Here is a 23,125-nt window from a genome sequence, read left to right on the forward strand (position 1 = left end):
AGCCCCTGTGAGATGCTGCATCCAACCAAGGCTGCATCAGCACTGCACCCAGCCCTGTGCTTAGCTGGTGGGTGCAGTGCAAGGCAAGGCAAAGCTGGGGTGTGCTGCAGGAGCTCTGCATGGAGCCCTCATCCTGGTCCTGGCCATCCACCCTCCTGCAGCTGTGTGTTACTCAGCTGCCTGGCCAGGAAGTGAATCCCGGCGGGATGGGCAGGAAATAGTTAAGCAAGTGGCAAGCAATGGCCCACACTGGCCCGGCAGGTCCCAGACCCCAGTGTCACCCTCCGGTGTGGGCACTGTGGCCATCACCAGTCACCAGCTCCGGGTGAGGCTGGAGGAGCATCAGGCAGAGCTGAGGATTCTATGCTCCAAGGGATAGTCCTCCCCATGGTCCCATCTGCCTATAGGACTCACCTGGTGTCCTGCAGGTGATGTCCTTTCTTGATTTCCATTCCAGCCCCATGGCTGAGCACACCATCCAAGGGGAGCAGCCAAGAATCCCAGTGCTGCCAGCCCCATCGGGGAAGCAGCCATGTTATCCCCCCTGGGGTGGCTGTGGTACCCAGCACCAGAGCAGGGATGCTGCAATGCGCACTCAGCACCTGCAAACCCACATCTCCAACAACACAGCCACTGAACATCCTTGGTCCCCAAAACCTTCCCTGGCTTCTCCCTCCTCCAGATCATGATCCGGATAGTGCTTGATGTATTCTTCTTCCTAGTATCACCTGACCAGCTGATTTTAGTAGCTGCAATATCCCATTGACGCAATTTTGCTGTCTGCTCGTTTTGAACCTGTTGCTTGCTGTTTATTGGATCAGCCCAGCCAGATCCTGAGGACAAAGAGACAAAAGCACCTGAGTGACAGCGCCAACACATCACCCTTACAGCAGCCACATGGGGCTAAGGGCAGGGCCTGTGAATCAGCATCATTTTTGTGAGTGATGCTCCTCCAGCTGAGGAGCCGGGGATGTACGGCTCAAGGATGGGGTGTTCATGCCATGAGCAGACACAGCCCATTGGCCTCACTTCACTCCCTACACGCCACCTCCTGCACCATCAGGACAAGGAAATGCATGTCCAAGCTAAACCCAGGGGACTGGTTTTGCTGGGAAGCCCAGTTTAACACCAGCACAGGGTTTGGTGCTTGTAGCTTGGGGAGTTAAGGGACAACCATGCCCAGGATTGCAGGTTTTGTGCCAGGGAGATGCTGCCATCCACTGCCCCGGTGCCCGCAGGACCTGTGCCATGTCCAGCCACGGCACCACGGGCCAGGGCTGTGTTTGCCATCTGGCAGCACCGGGCCAGGGAAACCTGCTGCCGGCTGGGTTTCTGTTTGGGAGGGTTGGAAGGGTGTTCTCCAGGGTGTGCCAGCCCCGGCCTCCACCCTGCTTTCACAAGTGCCCTCTCCGAAAGGAGCTTGTTGTTCTCGGCCGTGGAGCAGAGGCAATTAGCACCAGTAAGGTTCTTCCATAGGGGCCAGTTTGCCAATGAGCAGAGTAATGGGGCCTGGGGATGAGCTGAGGGCATAGGGACAGCCGTATCCCCTTCCCATATCCAGGGAAAGTAGAGCCCGGCTCCATCATGAGCCCACTGGGATGCAGCAACCCAGCGAGCCTGGGGGGATTGAAAACCAAGGGACGTCTCCTGGGCTGGGGGGCTGAATGCCCTGTCCTGCAAGGGCTGCATCTTCATGCTTTGTAGGATGCAACGTGGTTGGAAACCAAGGAGCAAACCTAAAGCCAAGCAATAAGCATGAACCCAAAAAGCAGGCACTTGCTCTGGGGCTGCTGACACCTCTGACAGCCACGCCTGTGCGCACAGAGCATCCTCCTCACCCCACCTGGGATAGATGTGGGTCTGAGCCCACCTCCTGGGCTCTGCAAGGCTGCCATGGCTCAGTTCTGGTCTCTATCTGCAGACATGGAGATGAGCACGTTGGTCACAGGACTCATCAATCCTAAGCACCATAGCTGCATGGGGACGCGTCCCATGGCGCTTGGGTACTGTCACATCACCGGACCCCTTCACTGGCTCTTTAGGGGAAAGACAAGCTGGGAGAAGGATCTGTGTCAGCATCAGCCCAACACCAGCAACTGCTTGGGTGCTCCTAAGCAGAAAGGCAAAGTTAGGGAATGTTCAAACCCCAGCTGCCCATCAGCCCCTGGATACCCGCTGCATTCTGGTGCCCGGACAGCCAAAGGCTCCAGCAGGTTCCAAGGCAGTAGATCCACTTCTCCCTGTCATCCACTGCAACAAACTGGTCCCCATTGCACTGAAGGGACCGGGATGTGAGCCAGGGCAAATCACTTCCCTTCTGTGTCCAGCACAAACCCAAAGGCACGCTTCATCCCTGGGGTATTGGAGCAGGAAGCTGGTTTGTGCCCAAGGGCGCAGGGCTTAGGTGAAGTCACACGTGTGCATGAGGAAGGGGATGAATTTACCACCGTCCCCTCACCTGAAGACCGGCCTTAGGTTATAGGTCCTGCTTGCAGCAGCACTTGGTGACCACCCTCCTGCCGCATCCCTGCTGCCTCTCAGCCCCAGTGGGCTGTGGGTCCCATCCTGCTCTCCCAGCCCCGGTCCCGGCAGAGGGAGCTGTGACATTATCCAGAGTTCTCCTTGCCCGTCACCAGCCCTGGGCTTTGGAGAGGGACCAAAGCAAACAGGCCCTGGCGCTGCGCAGCCCTCACGAGAACTCGCTGACTCAGCACCTCTGATCGCTCGCCCTCTTGCCTGGAACTGAAGCCAGGAGCTGTGCAGGACTCGTGATTTCAGATGGAAAAGCACTTTTAGCTCTAAAAATCACTTACAAAAACTCCTCCTCGGTTTGCACCTGAGCAGAAAGGTCTTGGTCCTGCAGTGCTGCGGTGGTGCTCAGCCGATGCTGGAGCATCTCTGTGTGCAACAGCACAGGCTGGGACACCACAACTCTCCTGGAGGGGAGGGGGGGGTTCAGCCACATAAGGGGCAGTAGGACACAGAGCCACTTTGCAAAGGGTATTTCTTGCTTGCAAAGAGTACTTTTCCTCCCCTACAAAACCCAAACAAATCCCCAACCTCCAAACAGCAAAACCACAACTTCCACAGCTCCAAAGCATGGTCCGGATCCCAGCCAGACCCGGGGTGAGCACATACAGACTGTCAGGAGTCACCGTCCTCTGGCCATCCCTTATCATCTGCATCCTTGAGATAAGGCAGGATAAGCAGTACCAACAACAACACGCGGCATTTCTCTGATCTGGTGGTTTGCATCACAGCCTGAACAGGCATATGGCCAATACCCCATGGCAAGGGGCTGTTGACTCTTTCCCATTAGGATATATCACTGCCCAGGTCCTCATCCTGCTGCTGTACCCCAGAACCAATCCTGCCAGCCAGGAGCCATCCATAGCTCATGCATAGGTACAATGGAGCTGAAGGTTTGGACAGGGAGTGCAGTGGTCAGTGAGAGATGCGATGGGTCTGTGCAGAACACTTAATGTTACAGTTCAGAGCTGTGTTTTGAGCACTGATACTTTAGGGATGCTTGGAAGAGGCTTTGGGCTGCAGCCTGGTGTTATGCTCAGTCCTGGGATGCTCCTGGAAGCAAAAGCCAAGATCCTTCACACAAACTTCACTTCAATGCCCTGGAGAGATGCAGCAAGAACTCTGCCTTCATGGGATAGCAGTTTGACCACCGGAAGGCACCTAGCAACATGGTCAAACCATCTTCATTTCAGAAGACAGCATGGACTAGGCTCACGGATGTGCTGGCTAAAGGCAGAGCTGGCACAGCCCCAACCCACAGCAACCAAAACTGCCTTCCAAAAACACAGCAACGAACAATACGACCAAGAACCAGAAGAGAGACCAGGACTCCCCATCCCTCTGCTCCTCCAGCCCAAACCCCACATCAACCACTCGCTCAGGAAAGAATGGATTGGAACTGTTTATTTTAGGTCCCTTTGTTAGCATTATCACCTATCTCCTTCCACTCCTGGCTTGTGTGGTCTCGCAGCCATTGACAGCACAGTGCAGCACGCCTCTTCCTCCAGCGAGCAATGACCATCATCCCTTCAAGGTTGGCAGGAGCTGCCTGGTCCGATCTCAGCCGTCATCCCTCCGTACCAGGTAGCGCCTGGGAGCATCGCACAGACAGGGAGCAGAGCGAGGGAGCAGGAGGGCAGTCCAGAGGGACCGATGGGGATGGCTGTAGCTTTCAGCTGGCCCAGGAAGGGAGTCTCTGGCTTGTGTTTTCTGGCAACTTAGAACTGGGTTTGTTTCTGGATCATTAAAAACAGAGACGACGATGCTATCTGCAAAGGGAAAGAGAGAAACCCATCAGCACCCTGAGGATCCCGGCCTGAGTGTGCTGAAAGCTGTGAAACCAGCAAGAAGCACACAGCTATTTGAAGGCTGGGAAGTCCAAAGAACACAGTGACTTGGGGTGTCAGGAGATGTGGCAGTGCGGAGATGCACACTAATGCCTTCCCTTCACCTCCATGGCACATGGTCCTTCAAACCAAACCAACCAAACACCACAGGACAGCAACAATTCCAACCCAGATATGTAGTTTCCAAAGGTCTGAGTAAGATCTCAAGTATCCCAATGGCACTGGACTCTGCCATCAGCCTGGTCCCACCAGAAATTGTGGCTGATTTCCTAATGCCCTCTAAAGGTGAAGAGTCCAGACAAGCCTGAGCATGGTTGAAAAACCCAGGTACAGGGACACAGAAGAATCAGACCACAGAGCAGTCTGCATTCGTACAGGTTATGAAACCAAACAAGGGCTTCACGTCCTGCCCAGCCACATTAGGGCTGTTGAGTAATGAACTAACGCTATTGCTACCTCTATGAACTCTCGTTTCCACACGAGCAGGAATTTGCCCACACACAAAAGCACTGAGGTTACCCGGACTCCTACTCTTCCAGGTGGGTTGAAACCGAGACCTTACATTATCCACATCTCCACCTGCAGAAGGGTTTAACCTCTCAGAGGCCCCATCTCCTACTTACAGTTCAGTGTCTACAATGACATCTGGCTTCTCCAGAGTCTGTCGTCTCCTCTGGATGGCATCCACAATCTTTTTCCTGGGTCCTAACGGGATATTGATGCTCTTCAGGTCATTGTCTGAACACAGCATGAGGGCCTCCAAGTCAATCTTTTCCTTCTTCAAGATGGAGATGAACTCAAACATGTGCAGGGAAGCCAGAAAAGTCTCCAAGGGGCTGGTGTCTGGTTCATCATCATCATCTAAGCCCAGCTCCACCTCATCCCAGGGCAGCTCCTCCGCGTTCCTCTCCTGCAGGCTGTTGGCACTGCCAATGCTATCGTTGAGACTTGGCGAGCGCTGCAGGCGGCTCCGCAGTTTGACACCTATCCCATCCGTGTTGTCTTCACCCAACGTGCCAGCGTCCTCCCGGCCGATCCCAAAGAGCCCACCGCTGACGTAGTTGCGCCGGAACACCATGGTGCCCAGCCCGGGGCGGTTGAACAAGGAGTCGTGGCCAGAGTCAGTGCTGACTTCCGAATGGGCCGAGTCCATGTGCAAACCTGGGTCGCTTATGGCACGGGAGACAGTGTCTTCATCCGTGAGGAACATGTCTCGGATATTACGCCGGGTCCACTCCTTGGGGCTGGCGTACGTGCCCTGCTTCACAAACATGACATCGTTCCCCAGCTGCAGACCAGACAGGGACCGCACGCTTTTCCTCCCATCCTCGTAGATCTTGAACGTCCCGTCTACCTGCTTCTTCTTCTCCAGCTTCTTCTGTATCTTCGTCTTTCCCTTGGCTGTGCCGTGGATGGTGGCTTGTGAGTATGGCAGGGAAGTCACCATAGACATGTGCTGGAACTTCTTGCTTAAGGTGCTGCTTGAATAGCTGGAGAAGCTCATGGTATCCGAATTATCTGACATCTCCTTTCTGTACCGCTTCTCCATCCTTTCGTGGTGCTTCTTCTGCAGCTTCACACAGTCTTTAATCCTCCGCTCCGCGTCCCTAAAGGCCTTGTCCTTCAGTTTGCTCACCAGCTTGGGGTTGAGGCTGCTCTGCTTGGCAGCAATCGAGTCCAGGTATCGCACACACTCCATGTGCCCCTTCATGGCTGCCATGTCCAGCGGGGTATGGTAGTCATTGTCCAGGCACCAGATGTTGGCCCCAAAAGAGATGAGGAAGGAAAGGCAGTTGAGGTGGCCATTGGCTGCTGCCAAGTGGAGAGGGGTATTCCCCCAGATGTCACATTTGTCTGGATCCCCCCTAGACAGCAAGAAAGGAACCCGTTAGCAAGTAGGCATGGCTGGGATAGCTACTGAGATATTGCCACTTGTGCAGGGCCAATTCAGCACCATGAACCATTGAACCCTCAAAATAGGAAGCTACATGTCCCACAGCTTAATTTGAAGGGGGTTTCTGGAGGGGTGTACCACTGACACGGAATCATGGGCCTGACATGCAGGTCATGACATGAATTTAGCTCTCAGGAGACACACGTTCCTTCTTGCTGGCCTTGGCCTTGGGGTTCTGTGGGGGTTTTTGCTGTGCCACGCTTGGTCTCGCTTGCACGGCTTGAAGCACATCGGTGTTAGCACATCCTGAGAATCCAGTTTCAGAGAAAGTGGAGATTGGGTTTCTGCACTCCTCAAGAGCAGGGCACTCCACTAATGCCATCAGCATCTCTCCTCACACCGTGCCAGCCCCTACCCCTTACCCTGCTGACAGGGCACAAGCCCTTGCCCACACCTGCCTCCCATGCCAGGACGGACACAAACAGGGGTTTCAAGGGAAGCTGGCCCTCCTGGCATTCCTATTTGCGACCTGTTGAAACAAGAGCCAGTTCACACCCCTGCTGGCACCAGCCTTCGCCCCAGCGCATGTGCTAATGATATGCAGGCAGCAGCAGTATCTGTCAACAAGGCGCTCTCCCTTCCTGCACCGGGATAAGGCAAAGCCTTTTATTAAGGCTGTGCAGCTCCACCACCCTGAAAAGCAACTCCCGTGGGCAGCAGGGCCCTTTCATCACCACTCTTCCAATGAGGAAGCAAGCACTGTCCCTCCACCATGAAGACCTCAGCTCCAAGCCCTGCTGACACCTAGTCTGGAAGGCAAAGGCACACTTAACACTGTCAATCAGTGCTACTTTACACCTTGCTGCTTTAGGACCTGTGTTGGGAAGAGCTGGGAGCAGCAGAACCCAGAACCCCCTCCCCAACCCCATGTGCTCTATGCTACGGCTCATCTCACTTGAGAGAGCCTGAAAACTACGTCAGGCACAGAGATCACAGGAGCCAAGGGATTTCTTTCCTGCTCTGCTTTGCATCTTTACCCCTAGCACCCAAAACAGCTTTGTCCTCATCCAGCACATCCAGCCTCCCGTAACAGAACGGCAGAGCCAGAGCAGAGCAGTAATGACTCAGTTGCATCACTCAGGCTTTGCTGACATTTAAGCTATGTAAAACTGAAGGGAAATGGTTCCACAAAAGGCAGAAGCAATAGAGACAGTGTCCAGAGGTTGAGCTGGAGATTATTGGAACCTGGAGTGTAAGCTATTCCCTAAGAGCTGCTCTGAGGAGCGCCCAGCTTTCCCCTTGTGGGAGCATCACCAGCAGCTCCAATACACTTGTGTTTTCACAGAGTTTGTAGAAACTCAGTAAGCCCAACCCAGAGGCTTTGACATCCCTCATAGAAGCAGAGAAAGGCTTCAAAGATGAGCGTTAGGTCAGGTCACAGGGTTGAGGAGCCCTGAAACCAGCCAAAGGAGGAGGGAGCTGTTAGTAGTGTAGCAATGCCCAGTTTCCAGGAGCGGTAACTCCCCAACCCTCGCCTCCACACTCGTAGTGACATGTCCAGGCTGGGAAATTCATGGGGAGGATGAATATTTGATGAATTGCAAGAGAGGAGTGAATTATTGATGGGGCTGGATCAAAGAGCCACTGAAACTGGAACCGTGGGCGCTGGAGTGGGGCTCCGGCGTGTGGAGGGGGCTTGGTCTGTTTATGTGGGCTCTGGACGGGCACATGAGTGCCCAACACGGGCGGGCAGACGAGCCAGGGCATCCTGAGGGTCCCAACAGGTACAGGGACTCATGATGTGGGCAGGGGATTAGCAATGGACTCACTAGTTGTGAGTTGTGCTCCCCAGGCCGAGTGTGTGGATGCTCCATCCATAGAGCCCATTCTCATGGCTGGCTGGCTCAGTGGCAAAGAGCAAGGTCGTGGGGGATTCCTATTTGAAGGTCTACTTTCCCCTCATGAGTGAGTGCATCAAAACCAGCTTTCCCTGGACATTTCCACTGTCTAAAACCAAGAGCACTAAAGCAAAATTAATCTCTAGGTCCCTCTGCTCGATAAATGCCTGCTGCAGGCGCTAAAAATGCATCTGAAGGGAAGGAGAATGGTGACTTGCAAAGCAGAGGTGTTTGATCCAGCACAGATAATAAACATGAGGCCCTCCCTCCGGCAGGTGTCTGAGCAAACCTTCCCCTCCAGGGCGCTGCACATGAGGAGATGCTGACTGCAGGGTCCACTAAGTGGGAACCTATGTTAATAACAGGGATAAAGCCCAGCACTTCTCAACTTCAAAGCGTTTTCGAGTGCTGAGTCAACTCCTGTAATAACCATTATGAAAAACACTGTTAATTGAGTCCCTTAGGTGGACGTGTGCGTGGCCTGAGTCACTCCCTTCACACCGTGACAGGCACACTCACTCCCTTCCTGCTGGTTTTCCCCCTCCACTTCTCCCATAGGATCCCAATTAGCTGGAGAATCCAGCGGCACTTACACACGTCCTTCCCTGGCTGCATGCGTGAAGTTCCTCTGATAGCATTGGGCTGGCTCATGCCCTGGCTCGTGTGTGAAGGATCAGGCCTTCAGACCAGGAGCCAGCAGGGTGCCGAGTGTCTCTGCCTCCCATAACATGTTTTTGGATAGAAGAAGAGGAAAACTCATTCACGGCTGGAGGAAAAAGCCCACCAGCCTCAACATAGCCAGGGCAATGAAACAAGTAAAGCTTAGAAATGGGAAGAAAAGAGGTTTTGGAGCCAGAGCAGAGCCTTGGGTGCTTTGGTAGTTCCAGGTGGTGGTAGGTCAAGGATTCAGCTTTTCTCCCTGCCAAATCCATCACAGATGCTGCAGGTGAGGTTCCCCTCAGGGATCCCTGCCTCTTGTACCAACAGAAAGCCAGGCCAGCAGCTACTGGTGCTGGTGCTCATCCCTGCAGTGGTAGCGCCTGCGGGCACGTCTACTGGCTCAGCACTTCCCCATGCCCTCATCTGGGGCTGGCTCCAGGAGTCAGCTCAGGTGCCAGAAGCGATGAGGCTACAGCCACGCTCCACCCTGCTCCTTCCCCTTCCCAGCCCAGGGCAAGGTGTCCCCAGCACGGCCACGCTGCTGCAGGCACCCACGTGGCTGTGAGCACTGCAGGGTGCAGGGGATGCTCATCACCTTCTCATGCTCTGCTGCAGCCTCCACTGCAACCGGCCCCAGCCAGGGCAATGGGACTCTTCTGAGCAGCCCGGCTGATGTCTGGAGCTCTCTTGTCCCATTCCACTCACTGCTGAGCTGTACCCCTCTACCATTAACAACCACAGCAGCCGTGATCCCCATTGTAAGAAGGGAAACTGAGGCAACCTCTGCATTGAAACACCAGTTGACAAAGCTAACGGAGAGCTGTCTAGCAGAAAGAACATCCTCACCTCTCCTGTGGTCCACTCCAAGGCAAGGAAGTCCTGGCTCTTCCCAGCTGAGGGCCCCAGACCCGTTGTTAACTGGGGCTGGACTGGTGCCCGCCACTGCCACTGCAGTTCATAATGAACCACGCTGAAGAATTACTGCCTCTGAAAAGCTGCAGTGCTAAATGCCAGCCTGCCTCTTCCCAGCCAGAGGGTTAATTGAGTTTGCTTCTCTCGCTGGAGCCCATCCAGGAGGAAGAAAAAGGCTTTTTGTATTGCAGACAAGAAGGATGAACCATTGCTGATCCCTCTGTCCCAAACCCTCTCTCCATCCCCATGCAGAGGTGTCTCAGAGGTACAGACACATCCCCAGCTGTTAGGGACTAGATAACCCTAAGTGTCCATCCGACACCAGTATCGCTGCCCAGTGCTGGCAAGGAGGGTTTGGTGTTTCTTGCTGCCCCATCACGCCTTGTGCCTCAGCATCCCCCTGCAACCCAGAGGTTAAACCACCCCCCTCGCACCCTGAACCTTCTCCCATCCCATCCCTGCATGGAGCCAACCCAGCCCCAATGCCTCCGCTCACCCCAGCACCATTCCATGCCTCAGTCCCGCATTGTCCTGCCTCGCAGTGCAGGGCTTTTCATGCCAAAGAACAGTCGAGGCCAGAGAGAAATGCCCTGGGTAACAGACCCAATACAGAACTAAGTTTCATCTCTGAACAAGACAAAGGCCATTGCACATCATCCTAAACACTAACAATAAACCACAGGGGCTGCCCATGGGCTCTCTCCTGAGTCCTGCGTGATTCCCCTTCTTAGAAACCCAAAGTCAGCTCCAGGGAGCAGAGAGGAGCCTGCAGTGAGCTGAGCAGGAGGGCAAGGAGCCTTTGCTGACCAATGTGTGGTCCTGGGCAAGGACCTGACACACGGAGATGGATGCAGGGATGTAAGCACACCCTGCAGCCCACAGACACATTTTGTTCCACCATCCATCACGGAAAGGGCACTGGGCTTTTGCCAGGCTATTTTCCCTGTCAGGAACGAATGTATATCAGGTTGTTAATTAAACAGCAGCCGAGCTGCACTCGGACACGATTGAGCCCACAGGGACCTTCTAATGCAATGTGAATTTATAAATGGGGCCCCTCCATGGGAAAGGCTTCGTGGAAAGGCAGAAACTGCTGGCTCGGATGTGTGGGTAGGCAGGGCAGGCTGCAGGGCGTCCTGTGATGGAGGTGGGCAGTATAATGACATATAAAGATATAAGGAGATATAAAGCCAGTCTGAAAGGCCTGTGATGTGGCCAAGACAAAGCCTTTCTGGAGCGGTGTTCATCCATGTCATGGGCCATTCTGACTGATCTTTTGGCCATCAATGAGTCTTTGGAATCATTTCTGACTTCAGGGTCTCATCCCCAGAGCTCCTGCCCCTGTCTCTCTGGCTCTGGGTGGTGATTCCCCTGTGGGCAGAGCTCAGGGCAGGTTTATGCTGGGCACAGTCTCTTTGGGAGGCACACAGTAAGTCCCGCATCCAGGGAAGCATCACAGGGCTCTCAGCCCAGGAGCATCTCAGGATGCACCTCTCAGAGTGATGCCTTATCCCCTCCGGACTCCAAAATCCTCTTTCCCTGGTCACACTCCCATTGCATCAGGCACTCAAGGACTTCTCACAATCAGACCAGAGCATCAGGAGATGCTGAGAGCCCAGGAACAGGCACAGTGATCGGGTACAAGGGATAAAACACAGCCCAGGGTGGACATGGAAAATCCCTGCTTGGGAGCTGATGGCCCCACCAAGCCCTGACCCTACCTGGAGAAGCAAAGCCCTTCCAAGGAGGGATGCTGAGTACCCAGGCTGCCCACCTCAGCACTAGCACTTACTGTTAGAATGAACTAAACCAAAATCAGCACTGGCACCGATCTCTCAACACAAGGCAGAGGTCACCCCGCTTTGGATGCCTTTACATGAGGTGCTCAGAAAAGCTCCTGGAGCAGAAGGAAGCACTGGCACATCTCCCTTGGGGGGCTGGTAACAGGAATGCCATGTACTGCTCCAGAGGGGACTAAGCATGGCAGAGCTTGCCTTGAGTTCCTCCAACACCAAGATATGAAGCCTCCAGTCTGACAAGCCCCCCCGGTCTCACTCCTATCCCTCTACACCCATGCGTACAGAGCCAGAGACCCTGAGGTTTGGTATCTCAGGGTGAGGTACTGAGACAGATGAGCATCGAGCAGCCCCAGGGAGGGAGGCTGCACTTGAATCTGCTTCTGAGGACCTGCTCCTGAGATTCCTGGGCTCTGGGTGCGTTACAGGCTGCCCAGGGGTCACATTCTGAGAGCCTGCTTTGGGTCAAACAGACATGGCACTGCATACGTCTCTATGTGAGCATTTACTGGGACAGAAGGAGCAGTTATTCTCTCTGCCCCCTCAATTAAAAGGGATTTTTCCATAGCAGTGACCCGATGTGTTTGCGCTGGGTGTCTTTACAGGACCTGACTCAGGAGTGCAAAGCACTTGGAGGGGGGACCCAGTCCCTGGGGAGCTGAAAGCAGGGTTTGAAGCAGTTACAGGGTCAGAGGAGCTGGGAAAGCACACAATGGTTATCAGGAGCATTGGATTGGACTCAAAGCACCACAAGGACAGAAAAACAACCGGGGGGTGGAAGGCATGCTATGGACAGAAGCCATCATTTTGTGGGGCACCTGCATCCACGCTGACCTATAAGTGGGGAAGGGGGAAAGATGGGGTCCCAGCTACTCTGTCCCCAGGACCAGCCCCGTGCATTCACCAGTGCTCACCCTCTGCTGACGATGAGGCGCAGGGCATCCAGGTTGCCGTGGTAGGCAGCCCATAGGGTCGGGGTCATGCCATCCTCATCCGGAGAGTTCAGATCCTTCTTGGTGGCTTCCTTCAGGAGGTCCAGGTAGCCGTCCCGGGCTGCTCGGTGGTACTGGTCATTCATGGTGGGCAGTGGTCCCCGGGGGGGGGCATGGGTGCCCAGGGGGTGCTCAGAGGATGGGCATGGACGCGGGGAAGGGGAGGGCTCGCCTCGCACAGCGCCGCTGTACCAGGACACCTGAGAAGTCCCGGCCGCTCCAAGCACAGCCAAGCAGGCGCTCCAGAGCTTCCCTGGGTCCTAAGCATCCTCCAGCCCTCACGGCTCCTCGCCACAACCCTTTCACGCACCAGCAACACGGCACATTACGGCTTCCAATTAAGCAGCATCACTGCGTTGGACTCAGCAGCGCTGTGGGCGCAGTGACAGCTCCACAGGTCTGTGTGTCCCCTGCACAGAGCAGGCTGCCAGGTACCTGCCTGGTACCCCAGCACGCCCCTTGCCATAGCTACCATAGGGGCAGCTGCCCCCCCCCCATGGGATGAAGTGAGGGCTGATGGAGCATAAAACCCCCGCTGCCCCCACTTGCAGCCCCAGCAGAGAAGGGCAGGAGCTGGGACCTGGATGGATGCTCCTGCTCCATGCAGAGATGGTCAAGAGGAGTTTGGTGACTGCCCTGATTTCAAAGCAATGCCAGGGTTGTTTTCCTGGTATAGGCAGATAGACAGATACATAGACAGATACATATCTATACATATATTTCCCTATATATATGGGGAATTATTAGATATTATTATAATTATAGAAAAATAATATATGTATTGTATACTAACACATATTTTATATATGTATATGTATTACTAGGGAAATATATATATATTTCTGTCCCTGATAACCTGAAGTAACTCACACAAGCTGGAAAAATTCCCTTCCTCATCCCCTCTCCCTCTTTGGAACCATAAAACCTGCCCAAACCAAACCCACTCCTGCCTGTGGCTCAGCCCTCCCGCAATGTGCACAACGTCCCCTTCCGTGTCTCTTAATGCTGACACGGGATTCCCGGCTGTGGTGAGCCCGACAGCCGCAGGCAATGCCTCCAGCGCAGGATTCCTGAGCCCCGGGCACCCTCTGCCGTCAGGAGAGACGGAGCCAAGCCTGGATGTTGACCCAAGCACGGAGCTGTCGCAACGCGTTGTGCCCAACACTGAAGCGCATCCCCTGGGACACGCTGTCACGGAGGAGGAATTTCCTGCTCCTGTCCGGTGTGTTTTGCCTGCCACATCCTGGTCCTGGCTCTGGGGATGGAGAGTTTCAGAGCTGGACCACGTGTGGCCCTGGGACGCACAGGGAGTTTGGAGAGGATGAAGGAAGTCCAAGGATGAGAAAGCAGGGAAGCGTGGAAAAGGGGGGAAAGACTGAAAGAGAGCAGCAGAGAGGACTGGAAGGTAACGAGCAGAGAGGAGGGAAGATAGAGAGGAAAGCAGCTTATTTTGTAAGCAAAAAACCCACCCCACGGGGGCTGCTCACATCAGCAGGTTCATGCTCACCCGTTCAGCCTCATTGAGTAGGTCCTGGTGCGATGTAGTAGACATGGAGGTATTTGTGGCTGGGATCCTTCCGGGTGAAAAGCAGCGCAGTAATGTCTGCAGTTCATTACAAGGTGATTGAATGATTCTTGTATTGTTACTAATTAAGCCTGTTACACTGTCTGGTGGCTCCCAGGAAGGACCAGGAGCATTGCCCAAGGCTGTAAATGCTCTTTCCTCTGTTGTTGGCTGTTAAAGACAAAAGAGAGAGGATAAATCACTGCGTGTCGCTCTGGGGGGACTCTGATCATCACCTGCGCAGAGCATCACCACTGTCAGCTCAGAGTCACTGTAAAGGGGTCTGGGTTCCCCTGGGAATGGCTACAGACTGAGACCAACCACTCACCCCAAAGAGGAGCCCAAAGGCTCAGCAGAGGCCAGGCAGGGCAGACCCAGCACTGCTTTGTGACAGCCGGTTGGTGGCAGCACGGGAAAGAGACACGAAGCTCTCCCTGGGCTGTCCGGGAGATGTGAGCTCTCTCCTGCACCATCCCACGCAGCTCAGTTTGATGCTGTCCCTATAGGGCTCCAAGAAGGAGCACAGAGGAATGAGCAGGCAGGAATGGGACTGAAAATGCACAGCAAACAGCCCCAGGCTGTGCTTGCCCCAGAGACGAGCTGCAGGGACATCTCCAAGAGAGGTGTCCTCATGAAGGAATATGACTTGTCCGCATTCAGTCAGATCAGCCCGGGGTCCTTTATCTCCCCCACCAACATATAACAGCTAAGAGAAAGCTCCCCCCTCACCTGGCAAATCACAGAATCCCATCTGCCCTGTGGTTCGTGCCATGACTTCTTTCTTCCCGAAAGGACACAAGTTAAGCTCCTGCGGGCAAGAGAAAGGTGAACCCACCCTGAGAAGTCAAAGGCAATGCGTCAGCAAAGGGACACGGATTCCAGCCCCTAAATCCTGCCCTGCTCTAAGGATAAATCTTCCTCATTGTTGGTGAGAAAATACTGAGCTTCCCTTGGCACCGAATTGATACCAATGCAAATTTCTTCCTTCTCAAAACCACTGCAGCTGTAGCGGGTGCTGATTTGAATAGCACAGGGTGAGGCGCAATATTTATTGTGCTCAGCCAAGCAGAAAGCCAAGCTCCAAACCATCAGCAAAGATAAGTTCTTCAACCTAAACCATCTTCTCGCCCGGGGAGAGAACCCATAAGTGCAGGGAGAGTGGTTTGATGGGGTGGCTTTGCTCGCTGGTGACCGTGACCCTGCGTCCGAGCGGTCCATGCCATGCTCAGCAGTGTTGTCACCTCGTGCCCTCCCCAGGTAAATAACAACCCTTATCTCCTCATCTCTCCCCTGCTTCCCCAAAATCAGCTATTGCACAAAATGGATCACATGAGTTCCGCTGAGAAGCCCGTGAAGAACTGCAGTCGGCTCCAGACATGGTATAAATCACAGAGACATCCCAACGGGTATAAAGTCTTCGGCTGACCAAGCTGCAGCGACAGGAAAGCTTCTCAGCCTGTGCAAAGAGCAGAGATTGGGATTCCAGGCAGCAAACCAGGTCAGTGAATGGCTTGGAGTGCTTAACTCGCTTTGTTTCAGGCTTTGCGTGGGGAATCAATGAAGTCCCAAGCTTGGCATGGGCAAGGGGGTTGAGAGGGAGCGATAGCAGAGATAGCTCACACCCTTCTTGCTGGAACTGGTGTAAGCCATGACGTGATGTTCCAAAGATTCCCAGGGCTTTCTTACCTTACAGTGGTGTGTTCCCAGCCAGGAAGTACAACATTTCTCAGTGTTTAGTGGTTGACATTAAGAAATCAAGCCACCTTGGCCACCTGCCCCAGGATATTTGATCCCCTGAGTGCCTTTTTACTGCTTTTTCAATACCCACCTAAACGTTGTGTGGTGAATTAGGCAGCCTTGTTAAACTGAGCTGGGACCTCCCCAGCCAAAAGCATCTTGAGCAAGAGCACAGCCTTCAGGGAACCAGGAAGAGAAAGGTTGGAAATGAGCTCATCCCTCTTTTTGCACTCCCTGTCTCAGCCTTCCCCATTCCTTTGGTACGTCCTCTGCTCCTCATCACATCCTGCTTTGGTCCAGCCCTATTCAAAATGAAGTGACTCCTTTCACTCATGGGACTCTCCTCCCAACAGCACTAACCCTCAGCTAAAGCATTGGCTGAACCATGACCGAAGAGCCCATGCGGAAGAGCAGTGAGATCGGACACTCCACCTCCAGCATGGGCTGCGGACACAAGGATGACAAAGCCAGCCTGGCCTCCAGCCAGAGAGCCTCTTTCAGCCGCCAGCCCCATCAGCCTCCCTCCACTCCTGCCTCCAAGGAAGTGTGGAAGAAGGGCGGCCGCATGTTCTCCATCCTGCTCGCGGTGCACTTGGCGTTGCTGGCCTGCACGCTGGTGAGCAGCGGGGCTTTCGAGAAGATCGCTGTGCATGACTACGATGTCTTCTTCCTGCTGACTGTCATGATGCTCGTAGTCATTGTATGGATCATCTTCTACCTCTTTGGCACCTCCCGGTGCCCAGACGCCATCCTCTGCAAGGACTCCCATGCTGGGCCTATCTGGCTGAGAGGTAGGAGCTCTCGGGGGGTGGGATGGGTCGAGGTGCAGGGTGGAGAGTTCATGGGGGTATCAGTTATTACAGCATCCATCTGGGGCACATCCTCCTCCGGCGCTGGGGCACCATGCCCTGCTTCAGAAGGTGAGCTCAGTCCTGCCACTGGTTTTATTACCAGGCCTCCCATTATCTGCAATAGCTCTGGGTCCTTTACACCAGGTTCCTTCCAGCCTTACCATTGCTTTTACAAGAGCTGTCAGTCCCAGCCAGACTGAAAATCCCTTCCAGGCAAAATGAGTCTGTCAGTGCCAAGATAATTTGGGTACCGGGAGAGGAAAAACAAGTAGAAGCAAAGCCTCTCCATGGCAATAGTCCCTCTTCATCTCATCTATCTGCATTAGCCCTCATGAGCATGCATCCGGTCACAGATGTTTTGGTTCCTCAACAGGAGGCCTGATCCTGTTTGCCATTTTCAGCCTTGTGATGGATGTGTTCAAAATAGGATACTACTCAAGCTTCTACAGCTGCCTGTCTGCAATCAAAATAATCTACCCCATTGTGCAAGCAATATTTGTGGTCGTCCAGGTAAGACGGTTGTGCACTGTCTGAGGGAGGGGTAAAGAGCCAGAGCCACCAGTGGAAGCTGGAGCTCTCACCTCATGGACATAGTTCAACTCCCCCTGCAAATGGAAGTGGCTTCACTCAGCCCTTACCCAGCTCATGTAATCCACCCACAATAGCTTCTAGCTGTGGCAACTCACTTTAAGGCATGGGTTTAAACTTGTTCCCATCCTGTGACATTCTGGCTTATGGCAGGATGCTTGTCACAGCCTGCATCCATCCGGGCCTCTTTTCCCATGAGGAGCAGAGAGGGAGGAGGACAGTCAGGGCAGGGACTGCCTTGCAGTTTGAAGTCCTCCATAGAGGACCATCTGCTCTGGGACAACGCCAAGCAGAGAACAGGTCAGATAGGGACAATTTTGACAGAAACAGGGCCTGGCCATGGGAAGTGCAATGGCAGTGGGACAGGGCAGGAGAAGTAAAGAAAGAACAGACTGCATCCACCAAAGGGCCAGGATTATGGGTTAGTGGGCTGGGTGCAGGTGGACCCAAGCAAGAGAGGTTCCAGCTTGCTCTCTGCTGGGCAGGGAGATCTCTGCTTCAGAACAATGTGGTTTGCTTGCTTGCTGTATTGGAAATAACAACTCCTCTTCTCACCCCTGCCAGACGTACTTCCTGTGGGTCTCTGCCAAGGACTGTGTCCACGTGCACCTGAACGTCACCAGGTGAGCACTGATGCTCTTTGAATCCCACTGACCCAGAAGAACCTGGGTCACTGCAAACCCGCTGTGTGCTCAATCACACAGCTAAGGTGCAGCAAGGGGATAATCCCATCTGCCTTAATCCTGGGCAAACCTAAACCCCATCAATCTCCAACCAGCCTTAGATCCCAGCTCCAGTGGTTGAGGTTTATAACCTATGGATGTAGCAGGGTTGGGATCCAATTCAAGAGTCCAAACATTACTTAAAGCAGACTGGTATTAACTAAAGAATTAGCATTAAATGATTCACAGCTGACTTTTGCTTCCATGGGGAAGATAATGATGCAGTGGGCAAGCCTCAGCCTAAAACAAGATCCAGTTTTGCAAGACTGGATCTACTGGAGCCCAATCCAGACCTGTTTATCTATTCACTATTGAGAAGCTCTTCCACAGGCAGCAAGAGGAATCAGGTCTTTCTAATTCTCATGAGCATGGACCAAAAATAGGCAGAGAACTACATGGCCTAGAGCAAATGCTTTGATTTCATGAGCCTTCTTCTTCTGCAGGTGCGGCTTGATGCTAACACTGACTACAAACTTAGCAGTGTGGATGTCAGCAGTGACAGATGAGTCTGTTCACAAAGCACATTCGAAGCTGAAGAAGAATGTGACAGATGAAATCTTCAGGTGGCTTTTGAAAGGTAATTTACCCATTTGTAGAGCCATCTCATCCAGGGAAGGAGCCCACGAGGTAGAAATTGTTCTGCAAGTCTGGTTTTACCCCTATTCAGGAGGCCTGTCAAGAGCTGAAGGCTCATTTAATTAAGCTGGTATGTTAAGAGACAGGTCCTAATGTTCATGTCTTAATCTGTATCACAGTGGAGTCACAAAGGTGGAAGGTTCTGTACAAATAGGATGGGAATGAAGGGAAGGAAAAGAGAGATATTTAACCTGCACCTAACCAGAAAGATCGTGAGCACCAGAAAGCTGAGATTGCAATGTCCTTGTTTTCAAAGTGATCACATATTCTTCTGTTTCTTCTGTCCTTGGCCTTGTTTTTCACTGACCCTGAGCATCCAGTTCTTCAGGGCTGCTAACAAGTGCTGGTTCTTGTTTTCATACCACTGCATCCATGTGTTTCTGTCTTGTTCCAGCGGGAATGAGAAGTAGCTCACCTGAAGAATGCAATTGCAACAGCCAAATCTGCCAGGTCTTCAAGAACGGCTACTTCTGGCTGTACCCCTTCAACATCGAGTACAGCCTCTTTGCCTCTGCCATGGTCTATGTCATGTGGAAGAACGTTGGGCGCTTCATAGACCACCACTCCCACCACATTCACCGCCTGAAGTTCAGGCTCTTCCGAAGGACCTTCTTTGTAGGCATTGTGTTGGGCCTCATCACTCTGGTGAGTGGTTTGGGAGTCCTCATTCTTTACGAGGTGCAGGTAAATTCCAGCACTGAATCCAGCAAGAAGATCCAAGCCCTCTCCATGTACTACATCTTCAACATTGTTTGTCTGGGGCTGATGTCTCTTGTCTGCATTGGCGGCTCTGTCATCTACCGGTTTGACAAGAGAGACATGGATCGGCACAAGAACCCAACCAGGACCCTGGACGTGGCCCTGCTCATGGGTGCAGCCTTGGGGCAGTACGCTATTTCTTACTATTCCATCGTGGCCATTGTAGCCAGCACACCAAGGGACGCTATCAGCGCGCTCAACCTCACCTATGCCCTCCTCATGATTGCTCAGCACACCTTCCAGAACATCTTCATTATCGAAGGCCTCCATCGGCAGCCCCCCAAGGAGGACCACAAGCATGATTCCCACCAGAAGGATCTCTATGGACTCACCTTTGTCAACATCAGTGCCGTGTCCCTCCGGATGCCAGACAGCGGCAGCACCCTGGCCCCTAGCACTGTCTCTGGCTCAGAAGCCATCCATCCTTCCGACCTCGTGAGGTCCCTCACTGCTCCCAAGAAGATGAACTGGAGGAGGAAGTTCTTAAAGGAGATCTCCATGTTCCTCCTGCTGAGCAATATCATCGTGAGTACCTGCAGGGAGAAGAGTTTGTCGGGGTGGGGGAGAGGGAAGCAAGCACAAGAGAGAAGTGTCTGGGCAGGAAAGGATGCAGCCCTTGCAAATCAGGTCCTTTCTGTGCCTTCCCTGCACAGAGAGCACACTTAGATTTGTATGTGCAGACAGCTGATATTCCCTTGTCACTTAAAAGCAAGAGCGACTGCCTTGGAGCTAAGACATTTTAGGCTACACCAGCATGACCAGACAATAAAATCAGTGGGTACAAGAGCAGAATCAGGTTTAGTATTTCTTAGTGGGTATTAGCAGATATGCAGAATAGTTTATTAAAAGCAATAAAATACATTAAACCCTTCCCTTAGATCCCCAAAGAAAGGAGAGGAAGGGACAAATACCTGGGGTGAAGTCTGGGTTTTCTTGAGAAATGGCAGCACATCTCAACATCCATGGCTTAGGAGCCCAGCTGCTGATCCCAGCTGCTGTGAGGAGCAATCGGACAACTTCAGCTGGGGTTTTCCACATCCGGGGGACCACAGTTCCCTACAAAAGAAATGTAGGGTTACAGCTGCACCTCCAGAGAAGCCAAGCACATGCTGTGCCTCTAGAGACCCTCGGCTAGTCAGTCACATCATGTCCCCACACTGATCTGATGCTTATGCTCACAGAGGATGGGCTGACAACCCTCATGCAGCTACATACACACACCGGCTGGGCTGCTGAGCAAGGCACACACAACGGAGCCTAAGGTGCTGCCAGCTCAGCCTTGCATCCCCTTGCTCCATCCAATGAATTCGGTGAGGCCAGACTCATGCTCACACACAACGGGCTCAAGCTCTCCCCCTGGTGAGTGCTTCAGCGCTTGGTTCGAGCCGGTCTCTGAATCGAAAGCCAGCTTAGATCATACATCACCATAGAATCACAGAATAGTTTGGGTTGGAAAGGAGCTTGAGATCATCCAGTTCCAACCCCTGCCATGGGCAGGGACACCTCACACTAAACCAGGGCACCCAAGGCTCTGTCCAACCCGGCCCCGAACACTGCCAAGGATGGAGCATCCACAACCTCCCTGGGCAACCCATTCCAGTGCCTCAGCACCCTCACAGTAATGAACTTCCTCCTTATATCCAATGTAAACTTCCCCTGTTTAAAATATATATATATATATACACACATTATATATATTATATAGTGTTTTATACACTAAATAAAAGCCTTCTTCAGAACTAAAGTCTTAGTGGAAGCACAGGCTCCTACCATGCTCAGGTCTCTCTCAGCAGCTGTGATTGCGGGTGCTTGCCGCACCGCTCCCCTTCCTCACTGCAGTGCCATTCTGTTTCCTCCAACAGCTCTGGATCATGCCAGCCTTCGGTGCCCGGCCCCAGTTTGACAACGACACAGAACTGAACTTCTATGGTGACTCCATGTGGCCGGCCATCGTGGATATTTGCCTGCCATTTGGGATCTTCTACCGAATGCATGCGGTGGCCAGTTTGCTGGAGGTCTACATCATGTCCTAAAGAACTCTCTCGCAAGGAAGATGCGATCCTCCTCAACCAATCTGCCTTATTCCTTACCCTGGGGCTGGGAGACTGCCCTGATGTCCCCAGGGGTCCCCCAGCACTGCCTGAATCGTGTCCCTTTGCAGTGTTGGGGCATTTATGAATCGCCAGTGCAGATCATCCAGACATAGTCCAGATTCTATTTTTGCTACTTGTGCGTGGATGTGCATGCGTGTGTGTGTGTGTGTGTGTGTGATGTTCTTAAAGCTCCAAAGATAAAGCAAGGAAGGTGTCCACAACAGGGTCATGGTGATTACCCTTGGTTCCTGCAGAGACTCACCTTCCTGCTTAAAAGCCTGTTCACTCCATGCCATTGATGGACCCTCCAGTGGGTGCTTGGCCCTCTTGGACACTCAGTGCCTGCCTGAGGGGCTAACACAGGCGTGGAAGGCAAAGAAATGAAACTACTTCAGCTTCTGGTATGGCCAGTCAGAAATCACTGCCCTGCAGAGATGTGAAAACCAAACCAGTGACCACCAAAGGCTTTGGGAATCCTTTTATTCCTTCCTCTCTGCATTACCCATTTATATTGACCTTCCCTGTACCAGCCTCTGCTGTTTTCCTTCCTCTCCAAGGAGGCATCACTCTTCCCAAGGGGCAGGTTGTTCTACAGGAGAGCTGTGCATGTGGTCCTGGGCTGGCCCTGATAGAGGATTGCTCTAAGCACACTTTTTATCCCAGTTTTCCTGAATCAGGGCTCAAGAAGCATAAAGCTTGTATGGGCAATGTAGAGTGGGGAATGTTCAAGAGATTGGGTTTCTGTTTTTTTAAATAGATAATGATTTTTTAAAATACCTGAACATTTTTGTATGTTATTTATTGATTTTCACTGCAACTCTGACCTCCTGAGGGGACCTGCTACACCCTGCGACTCAGAACTCAACCCAATGCCATGGCAAATTTGGTCTCTGAAGGGATGCTTGTGCTGCATCCTCAGCCCTGTGCGTGCTCTGAGGCTGTGAGCACAGCCCCAGGACATGGAGCAATGGGGCCCCAACACAGGTGTCTGGGTGCCTGCAGCTCTCCATGAACCACTCTATGACGGAGGGGGCTTCCAGAGCAGGACTCTTGGGCTTTGGGAGGTGGAAATTGCCCCAGAGTCCAAGTGGAGCCCATTCTGTTGGGTGTCAAAGCGGAACGGATGAGCTTTCTGTGTACCCTGAGACATGGGGGTTTGCTGTTCCAATAAAGGGTTTATTGTCCTATCAGGGGTTATCATCCCAATAAAGAACACTGCAGAGGTGGCAGAAATCATCAAGCCTTTGCCTATGGACGTGTGTGCATCCACCAAGGGAATAATCCCATTGAAACCACGGCACTTGACGTGGAGCGATGCAGTTTCCCACCCGGCATGCCAGACTGCCGGTTCACGCGCTCCAAAGCACCTTTCCCCTCCACACCCATCACCAAACCAGCAGGGACCGGTGCCTGCGCTGGTCTGACCCCGCTCCCAGCCACACCGACCCTGCAAAGGCCTCGCTCTATTTTTAACCATTGATCTGGTGAAGATAAAGGAAACTTCACCTTTCCTAAGACAAAAGCCTGATTAATTTCAGCTGCAGGAGCCCCGGATTGAGTCAGGAGAGAGACGTAAGTGGCACACAGACGTCAGCCTTACGTACACCCCTGCACATTGTTTCAGCCCAAGCTGCTGGGCTCTGACAG

At 53.1% G+C, this 23,125-nt stretch overlaps 2 protein-coding genes across 3 annotated transcripts; one reads left to right on the forward strand and one right to left on the reverse strand.

Moving 5' to 3' along the window:
• Positions 1-3,918: 3,918 nt before the first annotated feature.
• On the reverse strand, positions 3,919-12,993 carry USH1G (USH1 protein network component sans). 2 transcript variants are annotated; one of them, XM_061455657.1, is made up of 3 exons: positions 12,451-12,993; positions 5,000-6,241; positions 3,919-4,298 (listed from the first exon to the last, which is right to left on the reverse strand). In XM_061455657.1, exons 1-3 carry the CDS (start codon positions 12,612-12,614, stop codon positions 4,295-4,297), a joined length of 1,410 nt encoding a protein of 469 aa, XP_061311641.1. In that variant the 5' UTR covers positions 12,615-12,993; the 3' UTR covers positions 3,919-4,294. The 2 variants fall into 2 exon arrangements, with proteins under 2 accessions (XP_061311641.1, XP_061311642.1); XM_061455658.1 differs by lacking the exon at positions 3,919-4,298 and having other exon boundaries at positions 4,996-6,241.
• A 2,069-nt stretch (positions 12,994-15,062) lies between these two features.
• OTOP2 (otopetrin 2) lies at positions 15,063-21,611 on the forward strand. The gene is made up of 7 exons (XM_061455506.1): positions 15,063-15,590; positions 16,183-16,620; positions 17,054-17,190; positions 17,833-17,891; positions 18,434-18,567; positions 19,021-19,910; positions 21,248-21,611. The coding sequence occupies exons 2-7, from the start codon at positions 16,215-16,217 to the stop codon at positions 21,416-21,418; spliced, it is 1,797 nt and encodes a 598-aa protein (XP_061311490.1). The 5' UTR covers positions 15,063-15,590; positions 16,183-16,214; the 3' UTR covers positions 21,419-21,611.
• The last annotated feature ends 1,514 nt before the right edge of the window (positions 21,612-23,125 follow it).

The sequence above is a fragment of the Pezoporus flaviventris genome, unplaced genomic scaffold, assembly GCF_033815535.1.
Source record: "Pezoporus flaviventris isolate CSIRO_AGI_PZ_B2104156 unplaced genomic scaffold, CSIRO_AGI_Pfla_v1 ptg000020l, whole genome shotgun sequence".
Classification (NCBI taxonomy): Eukaryota; Metazoa; Chordata; class Aves; order Psittaciformes; family Psittacidae; genus Pezoporus; species Pezoporus flaviventris.

Bases quoted from the DNA above. Each gene is read 5' to 3' on its own strand.
- USH1G (XM_061455657.1), bottom strand. From the start codon at position 12,614: ATGAATGACCAGTACCACCGAGCAGCCCGGGACGGCTACCTGGACCTC. The intron at 6,242-12,450 runs GTGAGCACTGGT...CTTGCTGTCTAG, and splicing joins CGCCTCATCGTCAGCAGAGG to GGGGGATCCAGACAAATGTG.
- OTOP2 (XM_061455506.1), top strand. From the start codon at position 16,215: ATGACCGAAGAGCCCATGCGGAAGAGCAGTGAGATCGGACACTCCACC. The intron at 17,191-17,832 runs GTAAGACGGTTG...CACCCCTGCCAG, and splicing joins CAATATTTGTGGTCGTCCAG to ACGTACTTCCTGTGGGTCTC. The intron at 17,892-18,433 runs GTGAGCACTGAT...CTTCTTCTGCAG, and splicing joins GTGCACCTGAACGTCACCAG to GTGCGGCTTGATGCTAACAC.